The 26,542-nt window shown below is 44.0% G+C and overlaps 1 protein-coding gene across 1 annotated transcript in view; it reads left to right on the top strand.

Moving 5' to 3' along the window:
• The window catches only part of SMC2 (structural maintenance of chromosomes 2), a 1,579,182-nt gene that overhangs the window by 1,496,989 nt on the left and 55,651 nt on the right, over positions 1 to 26,542 (top strand). The window contains exon 26 of the mRNA XM_044060351.1: positions 22,702 to 22,849. Coding sequence (XP_043916286.1) covers positions 22,702 to 22,849 — 148 coding nt within the window. The remainder of the gene's footprint in view (positions 1 to 22,701; positions 22,850 to 26,542) is intronic.

Raw genomic sequence — 26,542 nt, 5'->3', positions numbered from 1 at the left:
AAGGATAAAAACATTGCTAGAGTGTGTTGTGGCAAAACAAATGTTGCAGTCCTAAAAGAAGGAGCAGAAGAATTATTAATTGTTAAACTCACATGACTGAATTTCTCTTAGTTATGTTGGATGGCATGGATCAGAAAATGGCTGAGATTCGTAATCAAGAAGTGGGATCTAATTTGCTAGACATGCTCCATTTTAACTCTGTTAAGCATTCTATTAAATGTGGACATGGTGACATAGATGCAGCTTCTATAGTTGCTGCCAATGGTTCTGTCATACATAAATGTGCTTGGCTAAGGCTCCAACCCCTTTCTGGAGATGTTAAGCCACAGTTATTGAATGCCTGTCTAGATAGAGAGGTCTTACTTTGGAGTTCCTCAGCTGAAGACTTCAAGAAGATGGGAGAGGGAGAGAGTCATGCAAGGTGCAATTTTTTTTTTCTTTCTCTGATACCTAGATATAACAGAAATTACCCTTCAAAACTAGTTCCTTGATACCTAGATATAACAGAAATTACCCTTCAAAACTAGCTCCTTTCTTCAGAAAGCAGACTATAAAACTAAAGAACAAAGACCAGGTAAAAGTCAATAGGTAAAGAAATGGCAAGGGAACTCTAAGCAGTCTGGATTCCAGGACTTCAGTAGTAATATAAACAAGTGTTTATCCTGGTCCTGCTTCCCTTCCTCTTCCCCACTCTGGCCTTCTTTTAGAATAGCAGGAAATTCTCCTTGCTTGATATAACAGGAAACTACTTCTGACTCCTGAGTATGAACATAAGAGGATGTTCATTGTGTTTCACTGTTGCAGTTCTAACTAATGGGTTATCCGGCTCCCGTTAGCCCTCGATTGGTCAGAATACCAAAGGTAAGTAAAAATGACATCGGCTGCCATCGGTTGTAAAGGACGTCTGGGCGTCCGATACAAAAGGAGGCAGCCAACGTCACTTCCTCATTCTTCCTTGCCACAGAGCCCAAAGCAGAAGCTTTTCATGCACGAGTGCCGGTCGGCAGATTACCTTGGTTGGTTTCTGACTGCAAGAGTTGAAGTCTACTTACAGCTAAGTACCCTGTTGGGGATACTCTTTTCTTGCCTTAACAAATGTCAGAAAAGGTTAATAATTGCCTTACCTGTGGAAAGCAGATTCCCCATAGAGATTTTCATTCCTATTGCATTATCTGTTTAGGCCTTGACCACAATGTTCCCAATTGTGATCTCTGTGCTCCTTTAATCCGCTTACTATCCGTCGTCTGGCTAAGATTTTGGCTAGGCATTTTGGAGTTTGGCCTAAGTTTGTTGGTATGGCGTCCACCGGTCTTCAGGCTTCGGATATTCAGAAAAAGCATAAGGGCAAGGACCACGACAGGCCTCAGAAAACGTAAGTCCTCGGATGAGGTTAAGTTGGTCGTCAGTCAGGCGGGTGCCAGTGAGACATTTTTGCAGTCCCTGCAGTCTGCAGATGTACAACCGCAGGCCTTGATTGAGTCAGAGTCCCTTAGGCCTTCGGCCTCCATTTTGTCTTCCGACCTGTCACCGGTCGCCTCTTCTGCTGGAGCCAGAACTGCTAAGCTGACTCCGGGGTCTGAGGCCTCCGTTTTGCGCTCTTACAGCAAATTTCTTCCTTCGACTCCTGCTGCTCCTTTGGTGGTTGTCAGGCCAACAGAGTCCTTCAGGCTTGCAGGTAAACCTTCCATTCGTAAGCCTGTGAAAAGGCAGGCTCCAGTTCCTTCTAGTTCCCCTCAATCCCAAATGGTTAAAATGGCTAATGATTTGTTAACTCTTATTAGGGCTTCTCAGCCTCCTCCTCCTAAAAGGAGTAAGGATGTTTCTCCAGAGGTTTTGTCCTGTTCAAGATCTGATTATTCCAGCATTTCTGCTGATGAAGAGGAATTTTTTCAGGCTTTTTTTCCCTTTGAGGATTCAGATGCAGAGGAGTCCATCCCTTCGGCCTCTCCTCCAGAGGATTTCTCTTTTGGTGACACTTTAAATACCCTCTAGGAACATTTTAAATGGGAAAGCCAGGGTTATCCCCAATCTAAGAAACTGATTAGGGAGTTTCTGGATTTACCTCAGCATAAGCCTCTTGCTATTCCCCCTGTGTTGGAAGTTGCTGATGTTTTTCTGGAAAATTCCTAGTCTCCAAATTCGGTTCCCCCTGCTCCCAGGAAACCTGACAGGTACTACAGAGTCCCTGATTCTCAACTATTTCTTTTCTGGAACCCGTTGGTGAATCCAGAGGTTATTTCTCAGGGCCCTAAAGGAGTTAAGGCCACTGTTACCAGGAATCCTGTTCCTTTTGGACAGGGAATCTAGGAACCTAGATAGGTGGGGCAAGAAAGTTTATACCTCTGCCACCCTAGCTAAGAGTACTTTAAGGGGAAGGTTGGCCCTTTTTTCAGATGTCTGGACCTCTATCACAGACAAATGGGTGCTCAGAATGGTGTCTTTGGGGCACAAGTTTTCTTTCCGCACCTTTCCAGCTCCCAAGGGATTCCCAGATGTTCCTCCAAACCAAAGGGCAGAAGTAGAATAACAAATTTTGTCTGTTTCATTTGGGAGTAATAGAATCGGTTCCTGCTCAGCAGGTAGGCTGGGGCTTTTATTCCAGGCTTTTCCTAGTTCCAAAAAAAGAAGGCACCTGGCGTCCTATCCTAGATCTTTCCATTCTGAACTCTTTTCTAGTAATTCCAAAGTTCAAAATGCTCACTCTGCATCATTTGCTACCAATGCTAAATAGGGATTCCTGGCTGGGTAACCTTGGATCTCAGAGGCTTATCTGCACATCCCTATTGGGGAAAGTTGCAGGCAGTATCTTCGTTTCAGAGTGAGCAAGCAACATTATCAATTCTCTGCGCTGCCCTTTGGCTTATCTACTGCTTCCAGAGTCTTCACAAAGTGCCCTGGCCCCAGTCATTGCTTTTTGCAGGCAGAAGAAAATTCAGATTTACCCATACATGGACAACTGTCTGATTCAAGCAAGTTCTCAGGAATAGCTACTGAAGGATCTGGAATTCGTAAAGACTATTCACTCTTCCCTGGGTTACACTGTTAATGAGGAAAAATCAAAAATGGTACCATCCAAGGAGATAACATTCCTGGGAGCGAGTCTGAACACAGCCACCCAGATATATCTCACCCAGGAGAAGCAGACAACTCTTTCAGTTTACTTCAAGAACTTGGCAAGCCTGTCTCAGCTCCCCTGCAAGGAAATACCTGCAAGCTATGGGATTCATGGCATCTTGTATTCTCTTGATTCCATATGCAAGACTGCATATGAGGAAATTGCAATGGTACCTCAAGAACATTTTGTCAACACACACGCACGACTTGGATATTATGATCCCTCTGCTTCCATCTCTGCCGACGGAGTTTCTATGGTGGGCAACAGCCTGTCTACAAAACAAAGACATGCCCTTTCGAACACCTTCTGCCACTCAAGGTCTGACTGCAGACGCATCGGACTACGCCTGGGGAGCACACCTGGATGGCAGATGCATACAGGGACGGTGGAATGCCTAGCAGATGCACCTGCACATAAATCTGAAAGAGTTGATTGCAGTTCAACAGGCCTTACTAGCTTTCAAGCATCTTCTTTCTCCAGGGACCCTGCTTGTCAGAACAGACAACACCACAGTCATGTGGTACAGCAACAAAGTAGGGAGGGACCCGCTCATACCCCCTGTGCAGACAAAGCATGAATCTTTGGCCCATGGCAGCATTCCTTGACCTGCATCTCTTAACTCAGTTTCTTCCAGGAAGGCTCAATGTTTTGGCAGACCAGTTGAGCAGGCGAACCCTGGATCCTCACAAGTGGCAGCTGGACAGAGCAGTCTTTTACAGCATCATTCAGTGTTGGGGAACAACTCAGGTGGATCTTTTCTCCTTTCCAGACAACCATCTTCTACCTCTCTTTTGCACCAGACAGCATCACAGCAGAGCCTGGAGAGGGGATGCTCTGTCCTTCCCTTAGACGTTGCTATCAGTTTACGCCGTCCCTCTTCTTCCTCTTCTACCCAGAATGTTATTGAAGATCAGGGACGAACGACTAAGGACTATTCTCATAGCTCCGGACTGGCCCAGACAGCATTGGTATCCACTTTTTCGCAGTCTCTTCCAAGTTCCTCCTTGGCATCTTCCTCTGAAGCAAGATCTTTTGGCTCAGGAAGAGGGAATCATTCTGCATCCTCATCTTCAGTCCCTCCATTTGGCAGCATGGCTCATTGTATGACTCCTTCCTTATCTTCTTCCCTTTCCCAGCAGGTGGTTGATGTGCTGAGGGAGGCCAGGAGGCCTAGCACTAGGAAGTCCTATGCTGGCAAATGGGAAAGGTTCTCTCATTGGATGCAGGCTAGAGGGGAATCTTCTTCTCAGCCTGCCCTTCCTCTGATCCTGGAATACCTAGCTGAATTGCTTCAGGGTGGTCTTTCTTTTTCCTCTATCAAGCTCCATGCTTCAGCCATTTCTGCTCATTGTTCTTTTGAACAACCCATTTTCTCTCATCCATCCCCTGATGAAAATGTTTCTCAGAGGTGCTTTCAAATTAAAACCTCCCAGAATGGCACCTACTCCAGCCTGGAATCTTAATTTTATTCTAGAGAAACTCACTCTTCCTCTCTTTCAGCCAGCTGCTACTGCAGATTTAAAGTTTCTCTCTTGGAAGACTGCCTTCCTCTTGGCTATAACTTCAGCAAGGAGGGTTTCGAAGCTGCAGGCTTTGGCTGTGGAGCCTTTTATTATTTTCCATACAGACAGGGTCTCTTTGAGAACCAATCCCTCCTTTATGCCTAAGGTGGTTTCTAGCTTGACTCTTAATCAGTCCATACACCTTCCTACCTTCTTTCCTAATCCTCGAAATAGAGGTGAAAGGATCCTACATTCTCTTGATGTGCACATACAGCTCAGGTTTTTCCTGGACAGAACTAAAGATCTTTGGAAATCAGCTCAGTTAGTGGTCAGTTTTGCCCCTGGAGCTCAGGGCAAGGCTATTTCTAAGCAAACCATTTCCAAGTGGATTGCACATTGCATCATCTTTTGTTATTCCTTTCATAGCAATGTTCCTCCTCAAGGGGTTAGGACCCACTCAACTAGAGCAGCTTCCACTTCTGCAGCCTTTTTAAGGGGTGTCCCTACTAAAGATATTTTGGAGGCCTGCCACATAGTCTTCTGTTCACACTTTCACAAATCATTATAATTTGCCTGTTTGCCAGAGCCAGGGCAGGGTTTGCCACTGCTGTGTTGCAGGGCATTCTCTCCAACCTTTGATTCTATTGGTTCCTCCTCCCTTTTCTCTGGGCTTTGGTAATCAACCCATTAGTTAGGACTGCAACAGTGAAACACGATGAACATAGTACAGTTGTGTACACTTACCATAAATGTAGATGTTTGAGTGTATTCACTGTTGCAGTCCTGGATGTTCATCGTGTTACCCTGCTGCAGTCATCACACTAGGGATGTCCTTCATGGATGCATCTGCAGTCATAACAAATGGGTTGTCCTGTCGTCAGGCAGCCCTTCGGTCGGCCGGATTCCAAAGTCTGGGTCTGGCTTCGGCTGATGTCGCACTTCACCCGACGTCATCTCTGCTGGTCTTCGGGTATAAAGGCATCAGCCGACGCCATTTTCCTTAGTCTTTCTTGCCGCGTGGCGCCCGAAGCAGAAGCTGTTCGCAAGTGCCGGTCGGTCAGATCCAGAGATTACTACTACCGAATACTACCAAGACTTCTAAAACTAAGTACCCGTTGGGACTCTTTCTTGCCTCAGCCGATGTCAGAAAAGTCAATAACTGTTTAACTTGTGGGAAACCAATACCTCATAAAGATTTCCACTCTTACTGTTTGCCTTGCTTAGGCCCAGACCACAACGTAGCAGCCTGTTCGGCCTGTGCTTCCTTCAACCGACGAACGCTTAGGCGTCGGTCGGAGTTTGCTGAACAGTTTTTCGCTCAGATTTTGCATACATTATGCCGCCGGATCCTCCGACTTCCCAAATTGTTAAAAACGCAAAGAAAAGACCGACACTCACGGTCCGCGGTTTCGCCGAAACCACGGTTAAGCAAGCCGCGAGTGTCTCTGTTTCGGCCGAAACCGAGAAAACTGGTCAATCTGCAGCCGAATCCATGACTACTACTGAGGCTCCTGCTACCTTATCTGAATCAGCCTCAGAAATTTTGCCTACAGCTGTGGTTCCTACTGATCTATCAGACACCATCCCCTTGGATATCTCTACCCCAGCACGTGGTGCTGCTAGGCCTCCTGCAGCCATGTCTATTAAGGCCTTTGCCAGGGCTAAAGCAGCCAAATCAGCTAAATCAGTGCCTGTTAAACCACCCTCCCTCAGGCCCACTTCTAGTTCACAAATACTTACTCTGGCAGAAGATTTAATATCCTTAATTAGGGGATCCCAATCTCACCCAGACAGGGCCTCTCAGCCCCCAGAAAAGAGACCTAGAGCAGAGCCGCCCGAGCCTGTGTCCTCTGATGATTCTGCGGATGACTCAGACATTACAGACCAGCCAGAGGCTCCTTTTTCCAATTATGAAGATTCAGATGCTGAAGAATCCATTCCAGCTGCCTCTCCACCAGAGGAATTCTCCTTTGGGGAAACCTTACATGCCATGAGAGAACAATTCCAATGGCAGGGACAAGATTTCTCAGATTCAAGAAAAAGGCTTAGGACTTTTCTGCACTTACCACAACATAGGCCCTTAGCTATACCTCCTGTCCTATCTGTTGTGGACGATGCATTTAATGATGTCTGCACTGCACCTGATTCTTTACCTCCAGCCCCTGCCAAACCAGATAGATTTTACAGGGTACCAGACACTCATCACCACCTATACAAGGCCCCACTTGTAGACCCCAAAACTATATCCCAGGGGCCTAAGGCAGTAGCCTCGACCACAGCAAAAAACCCTATTCCCTCTGAAAGGGAATCCAGGTCCTTAGAGAGATGGGGGAAAAAAGTCTACACCTCTGCTACTCTCGCAGCTAGAGCTTTAAACTGTCAGTTTCACATGATCCAATACCAAGAGTTTATGCTTGATCAGTTAATTAAAAAGCTGTCCTCTGATGAATCTTTAGATAAGAAATATGTATTAGAAATGGTGAATAACATCCAACAGGTTAGTAACCATTCTTTAAAATGTGGCTATGATGCACTGGAGGCTTCATTTAGATCAGCCATGACTGGCACAGTGATAAGAAGGCATGCATGGTTGAAAGAACAGGTCTTGCCGGATCATGTTAAAGCTAAGCTATTGGATGCTCCTATGGATAAGGCCAGTCTATTTGGGAACCTGCCCAGCAGGTAATGAAGAAAATGGAAGAGAAGGCAAAATCTGTACAAACAGTTAAAGATTTCCTACAGGTTCAGCCCCCAAGGTTTAGCAGGAACTGGCCTGCCAAAAATTGGTCCTTTCCTGACTCCACAAGATCCCAAAGGGGCAGGAACAGACGCCTAGGGGCAGAAATCAATCCAGAGGAGATGCCAACAGAGTTCGACAGTGGCAAGGCATTATACGAGGCACAGACGCAACCACTGCCACTGCAACAGGACAATCACAGTGACTTGGCTCTGACTCCGCCTACCAGGGAGCAAATAGCAGCACCATTAGGCGGAAAGTTAGCCTTATTCTCGAAAAATTGGCACTATATTACAAAAGACAAGTGGATTTTGCAAACCATAGACCAAGGCTACCGGTTCCACTTCCACACTTTACCAGTAAAAGAGGAATGCCAAACCTGCCCCAAATCAAAAATAGAAGCCCTGCACCAGACAGCAGAATTAATAAAGATGAGAGCTGTGGAAAGGGTACCAATAACAGAACAGGGCAAAGGATTCTACTCCAGACTCTTCCTAGTACCAAGAAAAGAAAAAACTGGAGACCTATTCTCGACCTGTCCATCTTAAACACATACATCATTGTCCCAAAATTCAAAATGCTGACCCTACAGCAACTTCTTCCCATGCTGGGCAAGGAGTGTTGGCTGGTAACTCTAGATCTCAAGGAGGCATACCTGCACGTCCCCATTCGACCAAATTGCAGAAGATACCTCAGATTTCTTGCAGGATCAGAGCATTATCAATTCTCAGCATTGCCCTTTGGCTTATCTACTGCCCAGAGTATTCACAAAATGCCTGGCATCAGTAATCGCTCACTGCAGAGTACAGCAAATCCAAATTTATCCATACCTGGACGACTGCCTGTTACAAGCGGACAACAAAAGCAAGCTGACAACAGATTTACAAAGGGTCATTTACTTGCTACAAGCCCTGGGATACACAGTCAATTTTCAAAAGTCAAGACTGATACCATCCCAGACAAGAACTTTCTTGGCTGAATTGGACACAGTAAAACAGATGGCATTCCTAACTGCAGAAAAACAAAAAGAACTCCCTCTACTTCTTGGCATTAACAAAGCAGAACAAACTAACAGCAAGAAAAGTTCTGCAGGCCTTGGGCTTCATGGCATCATGCATAATCTTGGTCCCACATGCCAGACTGCATATGAGAAAGTTACAGTGGTACCTAAAGAATTTATGGTCTCAACACAGGCACAGCTTAGAAACAGAAATACCACTAATCCCATGCTTAAAACAGGAGTTCCTCTGGTGGGCTCGGGCATGCCAGTCGAACCCAGGCTTACCCTTCCACAACTTTCGAGCAACCCAAACCATCACAAAGGATGCCTCAGACCTAGGATGGGGGGGCACACATGCTGGACAAATGCGTACAAGGACTGTGGACTCAGGACCAGCTGCACCTGCACATAAACCAAAAAGAACTGCTGGCAGTAAAACTGGCAATCCTAAAATTCAGACCATTCCTCAAAGAAGGCCATTTGATGATAAGGACAGACAACACCACAGTCATGTGGTACATCAACAAACAGGGAGGCACTCATTCTTACCCCCTATGCAGAATGACTTTGGACCTTTGGAATCTGGCTCTCAGCTACAACATCCACTTACAGGCAATATTTGTACCGGGAAAAAAGAACACCCTAGCAGACATTTTAAGCAGAACCACCTCGGATGCTCACGAATGGATGCTACACCCGGACATCTTCAAGGCCATCACAAAGAAATGGGGAATGCCACAAATAGATCTATTCGCTTCCCCACAAAATCACCAGCTCAAAAAATTCTGCACAAGGACATTCCACCCACTTGCATGGAAGGTGGACTCTCTATCCTTCAGCTGGAAAGGCCTGACAGCATATGCATTCCCACCTCTTCCCTTGATACACAAGGTACTACTGAAAATCAGAGGAACGTCCAAGGATAATTCTTATAGCTCCGAACTGGCCAAGACAACACTGGTACCCATTGCTGAGGAGCATGTCTCGGGAGAAAATGTGGACAATACCCCTGATGCCTCTGATGTTAACTCAGAACAACTACAACATCATACATCCAAACCTAAAACCTTGCAACTGACTGCCTGGAACATCACATAGCAGTAACTAACCCAGACCTTTCACAAAGGGTTAAAGACATTATCCTTGAAGCCCAGACCTTCAACAAGAAGGAACTATGCAGGAAAATGGAAAAGGTTAAGTCATTTGGAGTACTGAAAGAGGAAAAGATGTGTCGAACATAGATATTGCTAACATTCTGGAGTACTTGGCAGAGCTTCTACATACAGGCCTGTCCTATTCCTCCATCAAGATACATGCATCAGCTATTTCAGCAGAATACAGCTTTGATCCTCCTGTCTTTTCACATCCTCTACTCAGGCAGTTTCTCAGAGGGATCAAGAATGTAAAACCTCCTAGGAAACCACCATTACCAGCATGGGACTTGAATTTTGTACTAGAAAAGTTGACACTCCCTCCGTTTGAACCAGCAGCAACAGCAGATCTACAACACCTGTCATGGAAAACTGCTTTCCTTCTGGCTATTACTTCAGCAAGGAGGGTTTCGGAACTACAGGCCTTAATGGCAGTGCAACCCTTCCTAATCTTCCATCAAGATAGGGTGTCCATGAGAACTAATCCTACATTTATGCCTAAGGTGGTATCCAGAGTGTCTTTAAACCAGGCAATCCACCTACCTACCTTCTTTCCCAATCCACAAAACAGAGGTGAAAGAATAATGCATACCTTGGATGTACACAGACAGCTACGCTACTACCTGGACAGAACCAAAGGTAACAGAAAAACTGACAAGCTCCTTGTAGCCTATGCAACAGGAAGGGAAGGAAAAGCAATTTCCAAACAGACAATCTCCAAATGGATAGGAAATTGCATAAGATTCTGTTACTCCTACCATGGAAAACCTATTCCACAGAACATAAGACCTCATTCTACAAGGGCTACAGCCACTACCACAGCTTTCGTAAGAGGAGTGGCAACCAAGGACATTATTGAGGCGGCTACTTGGACCTCCGTGCATACATTTGCCAAGCATTATAATTTACCTCTATATTCTAGATCCCGAGCAGGGTTTGCCACTGCTGTACTGCAAGGGATCCTGACTACACCATAATCATTATTCCTCCTCCCCTAGTTTGGCTATGGTATTCTACCCATTTGTTATGACTGCAGATGCATCCATGAAGGACATAGTACAGTTTTGTACCTACCATAAATGTAGATGTCCGAACTGGATAGCATCTGCAGTCAGGATTACCCTCCTTCCCCTCTGCGGTACTCCTAGGGTATTTACCCTCCTAATAGCTAGCTGGGGGGGAGTCTTTTATGGTGTATTTGTTTGTATATATGTACATACATGTTTATTTTTTGTGTTTGCCTTCTACTATTTTGGAAACATTGGCATTTATCCAAAATTTAGCCTTCCAAGAGGGCAATTGGCATCTGGGGCAAGAAACACTGAGGAAAATGGCGTCGGCTGATGCCTTTATACCCGAAGACCAGCAGAGATGACGTCGGGTGAAGTGCAACATCAGCCGAAGCCGGACCCAGACTTTGGAATCCGGCCGACCGAAGGGCTGCCTGACGACAGGACAACCCATTTGTTATGACTGCAGATGCTATCCAGTTCGGACATCTACATTTATGGTAGGTACAAAACTGTACTTTATCCTGCCATCAGGCGGTCCCACAGTCGGCCGGAATTCCAAAGTCTTGGTCTGGCGTCGGTTGCTGTCGCTTCTTCCCTGACGTCAAAGCGCCAGGGGTATATCAGAAGCATACGACACCATTTTCTTCAGTCTTTCTTGCCGCGCGGTGCCCGAAGCAGAAGCAGTTCGCAAGTGCCGGTCGGCCGACACCTGAGATTTTCGAATAGAGTTTCAGTCCGAAGTCTTCAAAGCTAAGTACCCCGTTGGGGAACCTTTTCTTGCCTCAGTCCGATGTCAGAAAAAGTTGTTAATTGCATTTCTTGTGGGAAGCAAATACCTCATAAGGACTTTTTCTTTTTGTATACCTTACCTAGGCCCAGACCACGACGTCACTGGTTGTCGGTTTTGTGCTAGGTTCAATAAGCGAACTATAAGGCGACGCTTTGATTTCGCACGACACTACTTCGGTAGAAAATTTAATTGCACTATGCCGTCAGAGCATCCGACTACCGGCGTGCATAAAAAAACGCAAAGATAAAGACAGGCAGCCTAGATCCAAGCCAGACTCCAAGGCCTCGACTGGGCCGGTCGCCAGTTCTCTGGTTTTCAGTGAGGCGCTACCGCTGCATTGGATTCCCAGACCGCTTCGGATCCCCCAGCAGAGAGTTCTAGGCCGACGCAGCCATTTTCTTTAGGCCCTACCGACGACATTGCAGTAGGGGAAGCCAGTGCTGTAGAAACACCTTCGGTTTCTGAAGGTGTCTTCAGACCGACTACTCTCACCATAAAATGTTATGCTAAGCTTAAGACTCCTCTAAAACCAAAAAAACCTACACTTCAGTCTCCATGTCAAGGCCCTATGCCTAAGAAACAGATTCTTAAAATGGCTGAAGATTTGATTTCTTTGATCAGGGGTTCCCAACCCCCCCCCCCCGACCCCGACAAAAGGCCTAGACAGGAGGAGGATTATGCCTCCTCTGATAAAGTGTCAGTTTCCTCAGGCTGTTCTGAGGAACAGGATTACTCCTTTCCCCCTTATGAAGATTCCAATGCTGAAGACTCCATTCCCTCAGCTTCTCCCCCTGAAGATTATTCCTTTGGGGAAACCTTACATACCATGAGGGAACATTTCCACTGGGATGGTCAGGACTACTCCGACTCAAAGAAAAGGCTCCGAGAGTTTCTTTTACTCCCCCAGCACAGACCACTTGCTATCCCCCCAGTTTTGGACATTGTGGATGATGTTTTCTTAGCATCTAGTCTAAATCCAGATTCTCTGCCTCCTGCTCCAGCCAAACCTGATAGAGATACCATAGAGTGCCTGACTCTCACAAATTCCTCTACAAAAGCCTTGTTGCTGATCCAGAGACAATCTCCCAGGGTCCCAAAGGGGCTAAAGCTTCTATGGCTAAAATTCCTGTACCCTCAGAAAGGGACTCCAGAGCACTAGATAGGTGGGGGAAGAAGGTTTACACCTCAGCTACTCTAGCTATGAGAGCACTAAATTGTCAATTTCACATGCTTAAATACCAGCAATTCCTAATATCTCAAATAAAGCAAAAGATGGGCATGCACCTTCAACAGTCTGAATTCAAGGAAATGCAAGATCTGTTGCATGCAGCTGAACAGGTGGGCAAACATACTTTACAATGTGGTTTTGATGCCTTGGAAGCTTCCACTAGAGCAGCTGTTACTGGGTCTGTTATACGTAGGCATGCTTGGTTAAAGGAACAGACTCTGCCTGATCATGTTAAAGCAAAGTTACTGGATGCACCCTTACAGCGGGATGTCTTATTTGGGGTTAAAGCAGAGGAGGTTTTAAAGAAGATGGAGGAAAAGGCAAAATCTATGCAGATGGTCAAAGATTTCTTACAGGTACAGCCCCCACGCTTCAGCAGAAATTGGCCAACAAAAAATTGGTCTTTTCCAGCTTCTGACAGACCACAGAGGGGTAAATACAGGCGCCCAAGGGGCAGAGGACAAGCACAAATCCCTTACAAACCTCGCCAATGGGGCACTGCAACACAGAAGGAAGGAGAAGACAGGTCCCAAACTACTAGAAGGCGAACACAATGACTTAAACCTCAAACTGCCAAACTCTCTTGGCAGCTCTCTTGGGAGGAAAATTAGCACTTTTTACAGACAACTGATGCATCGTCACAAAGGACAAATGGGTCCTAGACATTATCTCACACGGATACAGATTCCATTTTCACACCTTGCCAATGAAAAGAGAAATGCCAAACTTGCCACAAAATCAATGGGCAGAGGCACAAAGACAAATTACAGCTCTCATGGACATGAGAGCCATTCAGCTGGTACCTACTGGAGAGCAAGGCCAAGGATTTTACTCAAGACTCTTTCTAGTTCCCAGAAAGGACAATGCCTGGAGACCAATTCTGGACCTTTCAATTCTAAACAGATTTTTACAAGTACCCAAGTTCAAGATGCTAACGCTACAGCAGCTTCTTCCCATGTTGGGCAAGAAAGCATGGCTAGTAATGTTGGACCTCAAGGAGGCATACCTGCATGTCCCTATCAGACAAAGTTGCAGAAGATACCTCGGTTTTATTGCAGGTTCAACTCATTATCAATTCTCTGCACTGCCCTTTGGCTTATCTACTGCTCCCAGGGTCTTCACAAAATGCCTGGCACCAGTAATTGCATACTGCAGACAAAGAGGAATTCAAATATACCCATACCTGGACGACTGCCTCATCCAAGCAGAAAGCAAGGACATCCTCTTACAACATCTGGCTTTTGTAAAACATCTTCTAAGTTGCCTGGGGTACACAGTAAACGAAAAGAAATCAAAACTAGTACCCTCACAAAATGACATTCCTGGGTGCCAGCTTGAATACAACGGCCCAGAAGGCTTATCTGACGCCAGACAAACAACTACAACTGACACAATATTTCAAAACAATGGCAACAAAGACCCAACTACCTGCAAGAAAAATTCTGCAGGCCTTGGGCTTCATGGCATCTTGCATACTACTAATACCATTTGCAAAGCTGCATATGAGGAAATTACAGTGGTACCTAAAATGCGTATGGTCTCAACACAGCCACAGCTTGGACACAATGATATCTCTTATCCTGTGGTGGTCACTGGCATGTCACCTCAACAAGGGTCAGCCTTTCACCTTACCCCCAGCCAGGCAAACTATGACAACAGATGCATCGGACTACGCCTGGGGGGCACACATGGCAGGGCAGTGCGTTCAAGGCGTATGGTCTGCAGATCAAAGGAATCTGCACATCAATCAAAAAGAGATGCTAGCTGTACAAAATGCTCTGACAGCCTTCAAGGACCTCTTACATCCAGGACAGCTTATCATAAGGACAGACAACACCACAGTAATGTGGTACATAAACAAGGGGGCACACACTCCTACCCTCTATGCAGGCAAGCAATGACCTTGTGGAACACAGCACTTGCTTACCAAGTTCAATTACAAGCTCAATTCCTGCCAGGAAAAAATAACACATTGGCAGACGACCTAAGCAGAAACATCATGGATCCCCATGAGTGGAAACTGGATCCACTAGTATTCGCAATGATAGCTCAAAAATGGGGGCTCCCAGACAATAGTTTTGAGGGCTGGCAAACAGGTCTATCAGCTAACAAAATTTTGCACAAGGACTTATCACCATCAAGCTTGGAAAGTGGATGCACTCTCATTCAGTTGGAAAATGCTAACAGTATATGCCTTTCCTCCATAACCCCTTCTAACAAAGGTGCTACTGAAAGTCAGGATGGAGAGACCCCGAACGATGCTCATTGCCCCAGACTGGCCACGCCAGCACTGGTACCCACTATTAAGGAATATGGCCCAGGGCCCACCATGGATTCTACCACAAATTACCCACTTGCTCACACAGCAAGACAATCAGATTCTACACAGCCAGCTGAAAACCTCAAACTTGGCTGCATGGCAAATCACCTAAGCAACCAGCCAGCTCCTCTCTCACAAGCTGTTATGGATTTTATTCTGGAGGCCAGGAGGCCCAGCACCAGGAAAGCCTACTCAGACAAATGGAAAAGGTTTTGCGCCTGGAACCAAGCTAAACGCCAAAATACCCTTCAGCCAGACATACCTCAGATTCTGCGATATTTAACTGAGATGTTACACAAAGGGCTTTCTTTTTCATCTATTAAAATCCACGCCTCAGCTATTTCTGCTCACTACAACACGGATCCTCCCTTATTTTCACATCCACTCCTAAGGCAGTTTCTCAGAGGGGCCAAAAACATTAGGCCTTTCAGGAGAGCACCAACATCTACTTGGGACCTCAACTTTGTTCTGGAAAAACTCACGCTACCTCCTTTTGAGCCAGCCTTCTCAGGTGACTTAAAGTTTATATCATGGAAGACTGCCCTGCTGCAGGCAGTTACTTCAACTAGAAGAGTTTCAGAGCTTCAGGCACTAATGGCAGTAGAGCCTTTCTTCATTTTTCATCAAGACAGAGTTTATTTATGAACTAACCCCTCCTTTATGCCTAAGGTGGTTTCCAGTGTGGCTCTAAATCAAACCATCCATTTACCCACCTTCTTTCCAAATCCACAGAACAAAGGAGAAAGACTCCTGCATTCCTTGGACATTCACAGGCAGCTACGTTACTACTTGGATAAAACTAAGGTTTTCAGAAAATCTGACCAGATTTTTGTATCCTATGCTACAGCATTACAAGGAAAGGCTATCTCAAAACAGACCATTTCCAAATGGATAGGACATTGCATACGTTTTTGCTTCACCCACCATGGAAAACCAGTTCCTGCTACCATAAGGCCCCACTCTACCAGGGCAGCAGCTACATCTACAGCCTTCCTCAGGGGGGTGCCAACCAAGGATATTCTGGAAGCTGCAACTTGGAGTTCAGTACACACCTTCACCAAGCATTACCACTTACCACTTTACTCTAAGACTAGAGCTGGCTTCGCCACTGCAGTTTTGCAGGGCCTTCTAGCCTCCTCTAACCCTGTTTGACTCCACCTCCCAACCTTAGCTTTGGGATTCTACCCAAGTGTGATGACTGCAGCAGGGTAACACGATGAACATAGTACAGTTTTTTACCTACCATAAATGTAGATGTTCAAGTGTATACCCTGCTGCAGTCCAGGTTACCCTCCCTCCATCCCCTCTGAACTAGCTGAACATATCTCTACCACTCTATTCTATACTACCTCTGTGGTGTATTTGCTTGTGCCTAAGGCTTTTGTTTTATTTTTTCATATAGCTATGTGTGTGTGTGTGTGTGTGTGTGTGTATATATATATATATATATATATATATATATATATATATATATATATATATATATATATATATTTTTTTTTTTTTTTTTTGCCTACCTATTAGGGGCACCTGACATCTTGGGCAAGAAAAACTGAATAAAATGGCATTGGATGCCTCAGATATACCCCTGGCGCTCTGACATCAGGGAAGAAGTGACAGCAACCGACGCCGGACCAAGACTTTGGAATTCCGGCTGACTGCGGGACCGCCTGATGGCAGGATAACCCAAGTGTGATGACTGCAGCAGGGTATACACTCGAACATCTACATTTATGGTAGGTACAAAACTGTATTTTCCCTCCCTCCTTCTCCCTTTTTGGTCCTCTCCTATTCTCTTTTCCTGAGGTACAGACTGAATTGGATGATATTTCCCAAAATTGCATTTGGTTTAGCCTTATTTCTGGGGGCTTCTGACTGTTATGGCAAGAAAGACTGAGGAAGTGACGTCAGCTGCCTCCTTTTGTATCAGACGTTCTTTACAACCGATGGAAGCGGATGTAATTTTTACTTACCTTTGGTATTCTGGCCAATCGAGGGCTACCGGGAGCCGGATAACCCATTAGTTAGGACTGCAACAGTGAATACACTCGAACATTTACATTTGTGGTAAGTGTACACAACTGTACTTTACAAGCTTCGGTGAAATTCCATAATAACCCCTTCAGGCGTTCCTAAGATACCAGAAGACAAGGAATTCCTAATTCCACAAATTTCAAATCATCTTTAGTCAGGAGTAGAGTGCCCACGCACCTTTGGGGAATACGGTTTTTATTCAAGAATTTTCTAGGCCCCAGGAAAGAAGCTGGTTTGAGGCCTGTTTTACACTTCTGCAGACATAGATCCTTTTCTGTGGGTTCTTCACTTCAAAATGCTCTGCTTTCAGACTCTTGCCTGTCTTTCTCCCAAATGTTCTTCTACTTTGAACTTGATGCTTATTTACATATCCATGTCCACAAAAATCACAGAAAATTGTGCAAGTCCAAGACTGAGAATCTCAGTTTTCTTCTTTACCCTTTGGGCTTTTTACAACACCAGTGGGAAGTTCTCCGTGTTTGGCATCAGTCATAGCCTTCTACAGGCTCAAATAAATTTATATCTATCTTTGTGTTCATGATTGTCTGAACTAAGCTACTTCAGACCCTACAAAGGCCTTGGGCTTTAATATGAACCTCCAGCACCTAGAGTTGACTGTCAATCTAAAGAAATCTTCCCTGAGTTCTTTTTTTGAAGGCTGCATTCAAACGGCCTTTCTACCTCCAGACAAAGTATTAGGTCTCAAAACTTGTTTTCTGCATCTAGCAAAACAGAAATATGTCTTAGCCAGGGAGTTTCTGAAAGCCCTCTAGTTCGTGGTTTCAACCATCCTCATGCTCCCCTATGCTAGGCTTGACATGAGGAGATTCTGTTGGTATCTGTCGGCCTGGATTCAACACCAAAATTATCTCAACAAAAAAATTCCAATAATTTCTTGTCTGGTTCAGGAATTGCTTTGGTAGTTTAAATTAGATATATTTCAATCCAGAGATTCTCTTTGTTCACTTTCGGCCAACCCAGAGCGTTGCAATAGATGACTCTGATTTTGCATGGAGAGCTTGATCTTGAAGATCCAACCTCAAGATGCATAGAACCCTTCTTTCAAACAAATAAAAAGGTTATCCGGATAGCTTAAGTCAGGTCTGTTATCCCACCTGTGACCGGGGGGGGGGGGGACTAATGAGAAACAAGAGTATGAATGATTAGTCCAGATAAAATTACTTCAGCTAGCAGATGTAGGAGACTCATTCTTACTGATTCCTGAGGGAGGAATAAAGACCCCTTGTTGAAGTTTCTGACACTTTATTCAGTTAATTGGGTAGATGGATGACAGTTCTTGTCACAAGAACCCTCTTTCATCTACCTGTTTAACTGAAAAAAAGCTTCAACAAGGTTGATTCATGATCTTCTGTGTCAGGGGCACAATTCAGCCTGTTCCTCCTTGCCAAAAGGGCAAGAGTTCCTATGCCAAGATGTTTCTAGTTCCCAGGAAAGAAGGTTCTTGGAGACCAATATCGTTTCTTTTCTCAGCACTTCTGAAAGTTCTCTCATTCAAAATGTAGACTCTTGACTCTATTTCTAATGCTTTCGCCTTAGTTCATCAGACTTCCCTAGACTTGAAGGATGCTTACTCCATATTCCTTTTAATCCTTTGTTCATGAAGTTTTTACAGTTCTATGCATCTTCCTCTCATCAGTTCTCTGCTTTGCCATTTGGTATTTCTACAGCCCTGAGGGTATTTACCAAATATCAGTCTCCCTTCGTAGCCCTTTGCAGGCTTCATGACTTTCAGATTCTTCCTCATCTGGACAATCTTCTCATTCAAGCTTCTCCTCAGCTGGCTCTCCTGCAGGACTTGGAGTTCACAGTATTCATCCTTTGTAGTGTGGAGTTAACTGTGTCAGTTCTGGCACCTTCTCATGACTGGGTGTTTCTCTGTTGCAGAATTCAAACTCTTACCATGACATCCTTTCTTCCTCCCCCAAGGTCCACTCTGACAACTTTTTCTTTCAGTATCTTCCTCTGCAACTCTGCAAGAGTCCTCAGCAAGAGTTCATAAGAGCCATAGGGTTCAAGGCATCCACTATCCATATTGTTCCAGTTGCCAGACTCCATATGAGGAAATTCCACTGGTATTGCAAGGCAGTTTAACTTCAACATTGTTATCCTGTGGACTTGTGAATTCCTCTTGACTTGTGTAAGGAAAGAGTTTCTTTGGAGCAACCAGCTATCTCTAAATCCAGGCCTTCCTTTTCTGGTTTCTCTTTACACCCAGTAGATGTATACAAATGCTCCAGCCAAATTGAGGGGGGGGGGTTCCAGAAACATCAGGATCAGGGAGTTTGGTCTCCTTAGGAATTGACTGAGCATATCAGATCCTCAATTATCCTTGATCCCCAGAGACATTCAGGGCCTTTGCAGACAATGCCACAATCATGTGGTACATAAACAAGGAAAGGGGGCAAAGTCTTACTGCCTTTGCAGACTTGCCCTCATAGCATGGGGCTTTTCCATTCAACATCATTTGATTCTTCGGGCAGCCTATATCTCCTCAGAAAAGAATGCAATGGCAAATGCTTTGAGTAGATCCAGGACAGATCTTCATGACTGGATGTTTCCCAGAGAGATTTTCCTGGGCATTGTTCATTGGTGGGGTACTCCTTAGATGGATCAGTTTCTGTTCCGGAGTGCTACGTTCTGTGGCTTGGAAACTAGACACCATGCCCTCTCTTGAAGATAGATATTCTTGTATGCATTTCCCCCTTTTCCACTATTAGAGGCCTTTCACAAGATCAAGTTGGACAGGCCCAAGATCTTGTTGGTGACACCAATTTGGGCCAGACAGCATTAGTTTCACCTTCTTTCACCTGGCCAGGAGCAGTCTTCACAAGTTACCCCGCAGGATGGACCTTTTTCACATGTCGTTCACCTTCATCTTCCCACCCTACAGTTTTACTGTCTGGGAGACAAGGTTTTGATTCCTTTCTGGCTCCATTTTTCTGAGAATGTCCTACAGGTTTTACAGGAGATAAGATTTTCTAGTAGTGTGTTTTCTTGTGTAGCTAAGTGGAAGATATTTTCCTGGTGTCCACAACAATGCACAGGATACTTTCTGTGTGAATTCCTGCTGTTCATTCCTAATTGCTCAGTTCTGATGTGGCATTTTCTTTCATTAAAGCTAATTTGTTCTGCCATTTCTGTCTATCTGCCACTGGATTCACCACTTTCTTCTTGATTTGAGGTCAAACCATTTCTAAAAGGCATCTTTCATATTAGTCTTGTAAGAAAACCCATGTGTCATCCTTGGGAACCAGAATTAGGTTCTAGAAAAGGTCACCCAGCCACCTTTTGAACCAGCAGCTACTTCCACTTTGAAATTGTATACCTGGAAAACTGTTCTGTTGGTGGCCCTGACTTCTACCAAGAGAACCTCTGAACTTCAGGCTCTTATGGCTGTTTTTCCTTTTTCTAGTTTTCCACAGAGGCAAGATGTCTCTTGGAAGCAATCCTACATTTATGTCAAGGTTGTCAATCATGTCTGTGAATTGTCTCCCCATCTTTCCTAATTCTTTCCTTCTCTGTAAACTAAGAGGATTCTCCATTCATTGGATTTGCATAGATAGCTCTGATACTGTTTAGATTAGAATAAAGACATTAGACAGTCTGAGCAACTTTTCTTTTCAGGACAAGAAATTGGGTTTTACAGTTTCCAAGCCAACCATTTTTTTTATTTCTGAATCCATTTCCTTTCATTACTTGATGTTAAACAGCTTCCTACGTCTGTTCAACCTTATTCTAGTAGGCAGTTGCCTTTTCTGGAGCTTTAAGGGTCTTGATGCTAGATCCGTGTGCTTACTTTTTATGAAGTACTATAATTTGGATGCATTTTCAAAGGGAAGAGCAGGTTTTGATAGGCTTATCCTGTTTTGTTAGGTTTCTTCTTTCTCCAGCAAAGTATTCCTTTCCTGCCCTCTCTTCCTGTGTTTTTTCTCTTTTTTCCTCTAGCTGAGAGGACTTTTTTGTTTCTTTTTTGTCTGGATGTACTTGTGCCACATCCTTTTGTCCCTCTTCTGGTACAGTTAATTTCTGAGGGTTGTACTCTCGTATATCACATGTTCCTTACACTTTGGAAGTAGGGCATAACTCTGTGTTGTACATGGAAAGGTGCAGGCTTTACTATACTGGCCGGATATACAGCTAACCTTGGCAGGATATCCCCTATAGTAAGGAATACTGTAACAGACAAGTTGGACATCTCCTGTTAAGGTAAGTTCTTGAACAATTGTACTTTTCCTGTGTTTGGTGGGGAAAAAAACAGGAACCTAGTGAAATGGAGGTGCTTGTAATTCTCTTATCAGATGTTTCAGCAGACCTTTTGATTTCGCATTGATGTACATGTTGCTGCCATTTCTGCTTGCCCGACAAGACAGCCCGCCTCTTGTGCATGAATGAACTTTTTAAATAGTTTTGGTGGTAATCCACCTTCACTCATAAAAGGAGCAGTCCTACCTCCCTTGAAATTTGACATTGTGCTGAAAAAATTGACCATGCTCCCATTTGAACAATGAGCTCAAAGTACTTGTGAAATGGCTATTTTTCCTCTATCCACGCCTTCTTTAAACATTGCAAGCTGGAACTGTCATCCAGGAACACAGGGTCGAGTTTTGTACTAGTAGCCTGCAAGAGCTCATCTGTAGCCGCGGTGGTGCAGCGGTAGCTTTATTGCCTCACAGCAAGAGGTTCTCCTGTTTGATTCTCTGCTGGAGTGCCTTCTGTTTAGAGTATGCATGTCCTCCCCGCGGTCGAATGGAGTTTGAAAGACGTGTGAATGGGTGTGCCTTCACTGAAGGTTGGGCGTCGGGCCGGCAACTCGGCACCATAAAAATCTACTGCCAATTATTAGCAGACCGGAGTTCCGCTGTGGCGACCCTTAACCGGGAAAAGCCGAAAAGACAAACAAGCCTAGAGGGAGGTGACAGGAGAAATCTTCCCTGGTTTCTCTCCCCCAATTCCTGATAAAGCTTTGTGAGTTTTCATATGTGTCAGGAATTCTACCGCAGTAGTGATCCATGTGGGGGGTGTACTACAGTTGGCTAACATTGTACCATAACAGTAAATGTTTTGGTAGAGTCCTTTATTGCATTTCTACCTTTCCCCAAACATTCCCATGAGCAGTCTTATTCCAAATATTTATCAAGCATTGGGGAGAGGGACCAGCCTTGCAGGCTACTGGTACCATACTCTACCTGTGCTCCTAGACTGGAGATCCAGCTTCTCAGAGAAAGATGAGGAGGAGGAGGGATAAGGAGCAGCTAGTGTCCTTTTTCCCTGTCTAGACTTGCACATCTACCTAAAAAGTAAGGGCTAGTAACTAGGACTCAAATATGTTTTGTCATTACTGAAAGTTCCTTCCTCTGCAAGGTATAACCACCACCCCCATCACCACCACCATTGTCTGCAGAGATCAGATGAGGCTGAGCAGGTAGAAATCGGTCAGAAGTTAATTTCACTTATTTCAGGAATTCTATTGCAGTAGTGATCCTACTCAAACATCTATTATGGTGAGTTTTCATATATCAGTACTTCATGATGGATGCTTCCTAGCTGGACTGTTGTAAGAAAAGCTGGTCTTTACTACTAAATTAGCTTACTTCTCCATTCATAGACAAATGCAGGATATTCTTTGCATCTATTCTGCCTGTTAAATGTTATTTTAATTAATCTCACTGGGGAAAAATCATATCTGGCTTATTGACATTTCAAGAAATGTAGAAATTTAATCCCAAGATTTATCATTTGACTTGCTCCATAAATATTTATAGGTTGTTCTTTTGTGTGTGCCTTTTTTAGATCGTTGGTGGCTTTGTCACTGATCCTAGCTATGCTTCTGTTCAAACCTGCCCCCATATACATCCTGGATGAGGTGGATGCAGCCTTGGATCTCTCTCACACTCAGAATATAGGGCAGATGCTTCGAACACATTTTAGGCACTCTCAGGTAAGAGCTCTTAAGTAGATCTCACTGGACAGCAAAGTACTTTACTTAACTGAGTAGTTCCACTGAGTTTCAAAGGTAATATTTTTATTAATGGCTCTTGTTGTGTAAGTGAATGGGAGACAGCTGGCCTAGAGAGTTGAAGGATTCTCTCATGCCTATTAAAAGAAATTAAAATATTTGGCAATTTTACAACAGAGGTTGCTGTAGAAAATTAAATAATTAAGCCATTTTAGCATTCACACCTGAAAATGCAGCCCTTGCTATCTACCTATGCAAATATTGTCATTTTAGATGAACATCTGATTAGTCTTTTCCATCCAGCTCTGAGAATACCTATGGAGTTACCCCTAAGGATACAAATGCTTCTACTAAACAGTTCCTTTAATTCAAAAGTCAGTAAACTCTTTGAATGACTCTGAAACTCAGAAGAGCTGCAAATGCTTCTATTAGAGAGACATCGACATTCAAAGGCCATTATTTTCTCAGGACATCTCTTAAATTTTCAGAAGGGTTGTTGCAAACACTTCCATTAAACAGCCAGTGGGGTTCAAAAGCTAACAAAATGCTTGCTGAGTCTAATTATAGTGGCTGCCAAAAAAGCAATTACTAGAAAATGGAAATCAAAGTCTAAACCAACTTTATTTACTAGAAGTAGTGAAACAAATGGAATTTGGATCTTTAGGAAAGGATAGGTGCAAATTACATAGGAAAAAATGGGAATTGTGGACACAATACATGCAGAGGAGGCAGGAGTTGAATGAGCTATGTAATGTTTGATGGACAAATGACTGTATAGATTATAAGTGATCTATGTTTGCAACTGCAGTTATCTTAACGTGGTTTGTGATGTATGATGTTTGCAACTAAAATTATATCAATATGGTTTGTTTTCATTTATGCAAATGTGATTGCCTACGTTGTACATGATGATTTAATAAAGATGTTTCTTGTTTAAAAAAGAAAAGTCATGCTGAACGTAAACAAAATACTTCACATGCTATTATGCATGGCATAGCTTTTTCATTGTTGAATGGATGTGGAATTGGTGTCACATACCAATTCTTCAAGCTGATGCCTAAAAAGCTCAAGCAGATTTACAATTAGGGATCTTCTTCCTTTCTGTTTAACTAGTTTTCAGTGTATGTCCTGAGATGCTGGCATGCATTCTCCCTGAATTTCTTGTGCCACATAAGTTGATCCTGCCTCAGTTCCTGAGTGCTCTTTCTGCCACTCACACTGTTTAGATTTTGGTCCTGATGTCTTGTGATAGAAAAGTTCCAATATTTAGTACCTAAAAATAATTGTATTGGTGTGAGTCCCTAGATTATGAGCCAAGATGAATACTGGCATTTTCTTTACTGCTTGTAAAAGAAAAAAGATATAAAGCCCTGCCTGTATGTTAGAGTTTCATCCCAGCCACCTGAAAATCAGTAGGGGAATCTTGGTCTGCCTTGCTTCTCAGAAATGGCTATTCCAATTGCTTAGCCTAGGGATTGACAAGAAGGCTGTCTTGCACAGCCCCCGCCCCATGCAGGTGCACTATCAGAAGCAAAAGGAAACCTCAGGTTGGTATTAATCACACCCACTTCAGAACTAGAAATAGCTTCATGGACCCTTTGTTGCATTGTCAGCCTTGAGTAGATAGGGTTCAAATTTTCAGCCATCATGCAATTAGCTGGATTACGAATAATAGTGTTGGACCTCCGCAGTTGGGGGGGGGTGAGTTCTGGAACGTAAACAGTCCATTACCTAGTCCATCAGGCAGAACCCAGTTGGATCAGGTCTGCACCTGGAAACCAGTCCTTTGAGTGCCCTGGCTGGTAGTACCTCAGATAAACTACTGTCCTCTACAGATGCTCCCAGCACGCACACAATTGAGTATGCTAGCTCTTTCATGGGAATGCTTCCCATTCTGGAAGACCAGGTAAAACTAGTTATCTTCTCTTCTCAAATATCTTTTGTATACACCAAATCTTGACTGAGGGTTCTGCTTACAGGAACAATGAAGGAGGCTTTGTTTCTGATCCTGCTGAAAGATGGTCACTGGTTGGATCATGTCATGTTATTTTTCCAAATGCTAAGCACCAGTGTTTGCCCTACCTCAGGATTAAAGGGATTTATATTCAGCCTTGCCTTGATAACTGGCTGGTTCAAATGACGAGGAGGAGGAGGAAGTATAAAATGTAAGGTACTTTTTCCATTGCGCCTCTACTGTAGGGGATTTCCTTAAACCTTCCCAAATCAAGTCTTGCAGCAGGCAGAAAAACACTTTAAGATATATTGTGGATGTACAGCAGAACACACTCGTGTTATGTCTATAATGCAGGTCTAACAGCTGGGTCATTTCTTTTCAAAATCTGAACCAGAAGACAAACCTGTCAACCTGGATGCCCCTAAAGTCAATAGGGTAAATGTCCTCTTCCATCTTGATGGTGCCTCCTAACCAAGATGTGTAAGAGAACAATCCAGTGGTATTTTGTAGCTCTTCAGGAGAAACAGTCATCCAGTGAAGAGGAATAGTATCACTAATTCTGTCGAGGAAGAGTTCAAATGGCTGTTGCATCAGGTGTTAATAAATCAGGAGATACTATCATGGGTCCCAAGCGGCACCTGGACCTCGACAGCAGATATCTATAACTTGGGGTACCTACACAAAGCACCTTCTGCCCTCCATGGCCATAAGGCATGTCAGCCAGAAAATAAACTATGGCCTTTGTATCAGCTGTAAGAGCTTTCAGAAATGTATAGCAGCCAGTGACCATATAAGTGCAAACACCATGATAATATGGCACCACATACTGGTTTTGTAACTTGGCAGTGATAGCCTAGGCCTTTAATTGCAGGAGTCGTACATCATGTCAGACCAGAATGCAATAGCATTCAATCTAAGCAGGTGTAACGTCATCAGTCAGGGCATGCTGTTTTTTTCAAATGTTCCAAGGTATAATTTGGAGATTAACACCAAGGATTGATGTTTTCAAGGAGAATGGCTACCAGAGGTTTTGCTTCCCACTCTTTCCCCCTAATCTCTAAGATGTTGCAGAAGTTCAAAATTACCAAAGCAGGGCTTCTCTAATAGTGACTGTGTGGCCAAGGTGCAAGTGATTCTTCCAGATAATCCAGCTAACAAAAGATCCAGGCAGCTCCCCCAAACCCACCCTTTACTAGTCCAAGAAGAAAGCTCAAGAACTTGAATCTGCAGACTGCCTTCCCTATCAGATTTTGATAGAATATAGGCAAAGGGAAAGAGATAAAGGGAGTGCTAAATGAAAGATAAGGGGTCAGATTCAGTAACACCTACACTGTGTTGTACACTATCTGTATTCAAGAACATCCCTTCTGCATCATTTGCGCTTTGTAGTCGCTCAGAAAGATTATACTAGGTGTACTGTAGTCTACTCTTTGTTGTAACCTTTATGAATCCCCTTCAGTATTTAAAGCCGTGAGAAAATCAGTAGGAAAACTAATGTTGGGAGGAAGAAGGTGTGAGTTATGCTTGTGAGTGTTCACTCAAAACAGTGTACACTTAGTGAAGGCTTTATTGAATCCCAGTGAAACTCACTAGCACTTTTAGCTGAGTCTAGAACAGAAGCTGCTGTTCAAAAGGAATAATTACTAGAACATATAAAATATTGCATGATTATAAGAATCAATCAAAGGAGGTTAGAAAAGACTGAGAAGAGAAAATGGGAG

Source organism: Protopterus annectens, chromosome 2.part0 (assembly GCF_019279795.1).
Source record: "Protopterus annectens isolate FY-2018-M chromosome 2.part0, PAN1.0, whole genome shotgun sequence".
Classification (NCBI taxonomy): Eukaryota; Metazoa; Chordata; order Ceratodontiformes; family Protopteridae; genus Protopterus; species Protopterus annectens.
This window is presented reverse-complemented; position numbering and strand designations above follow the sequence as displayed.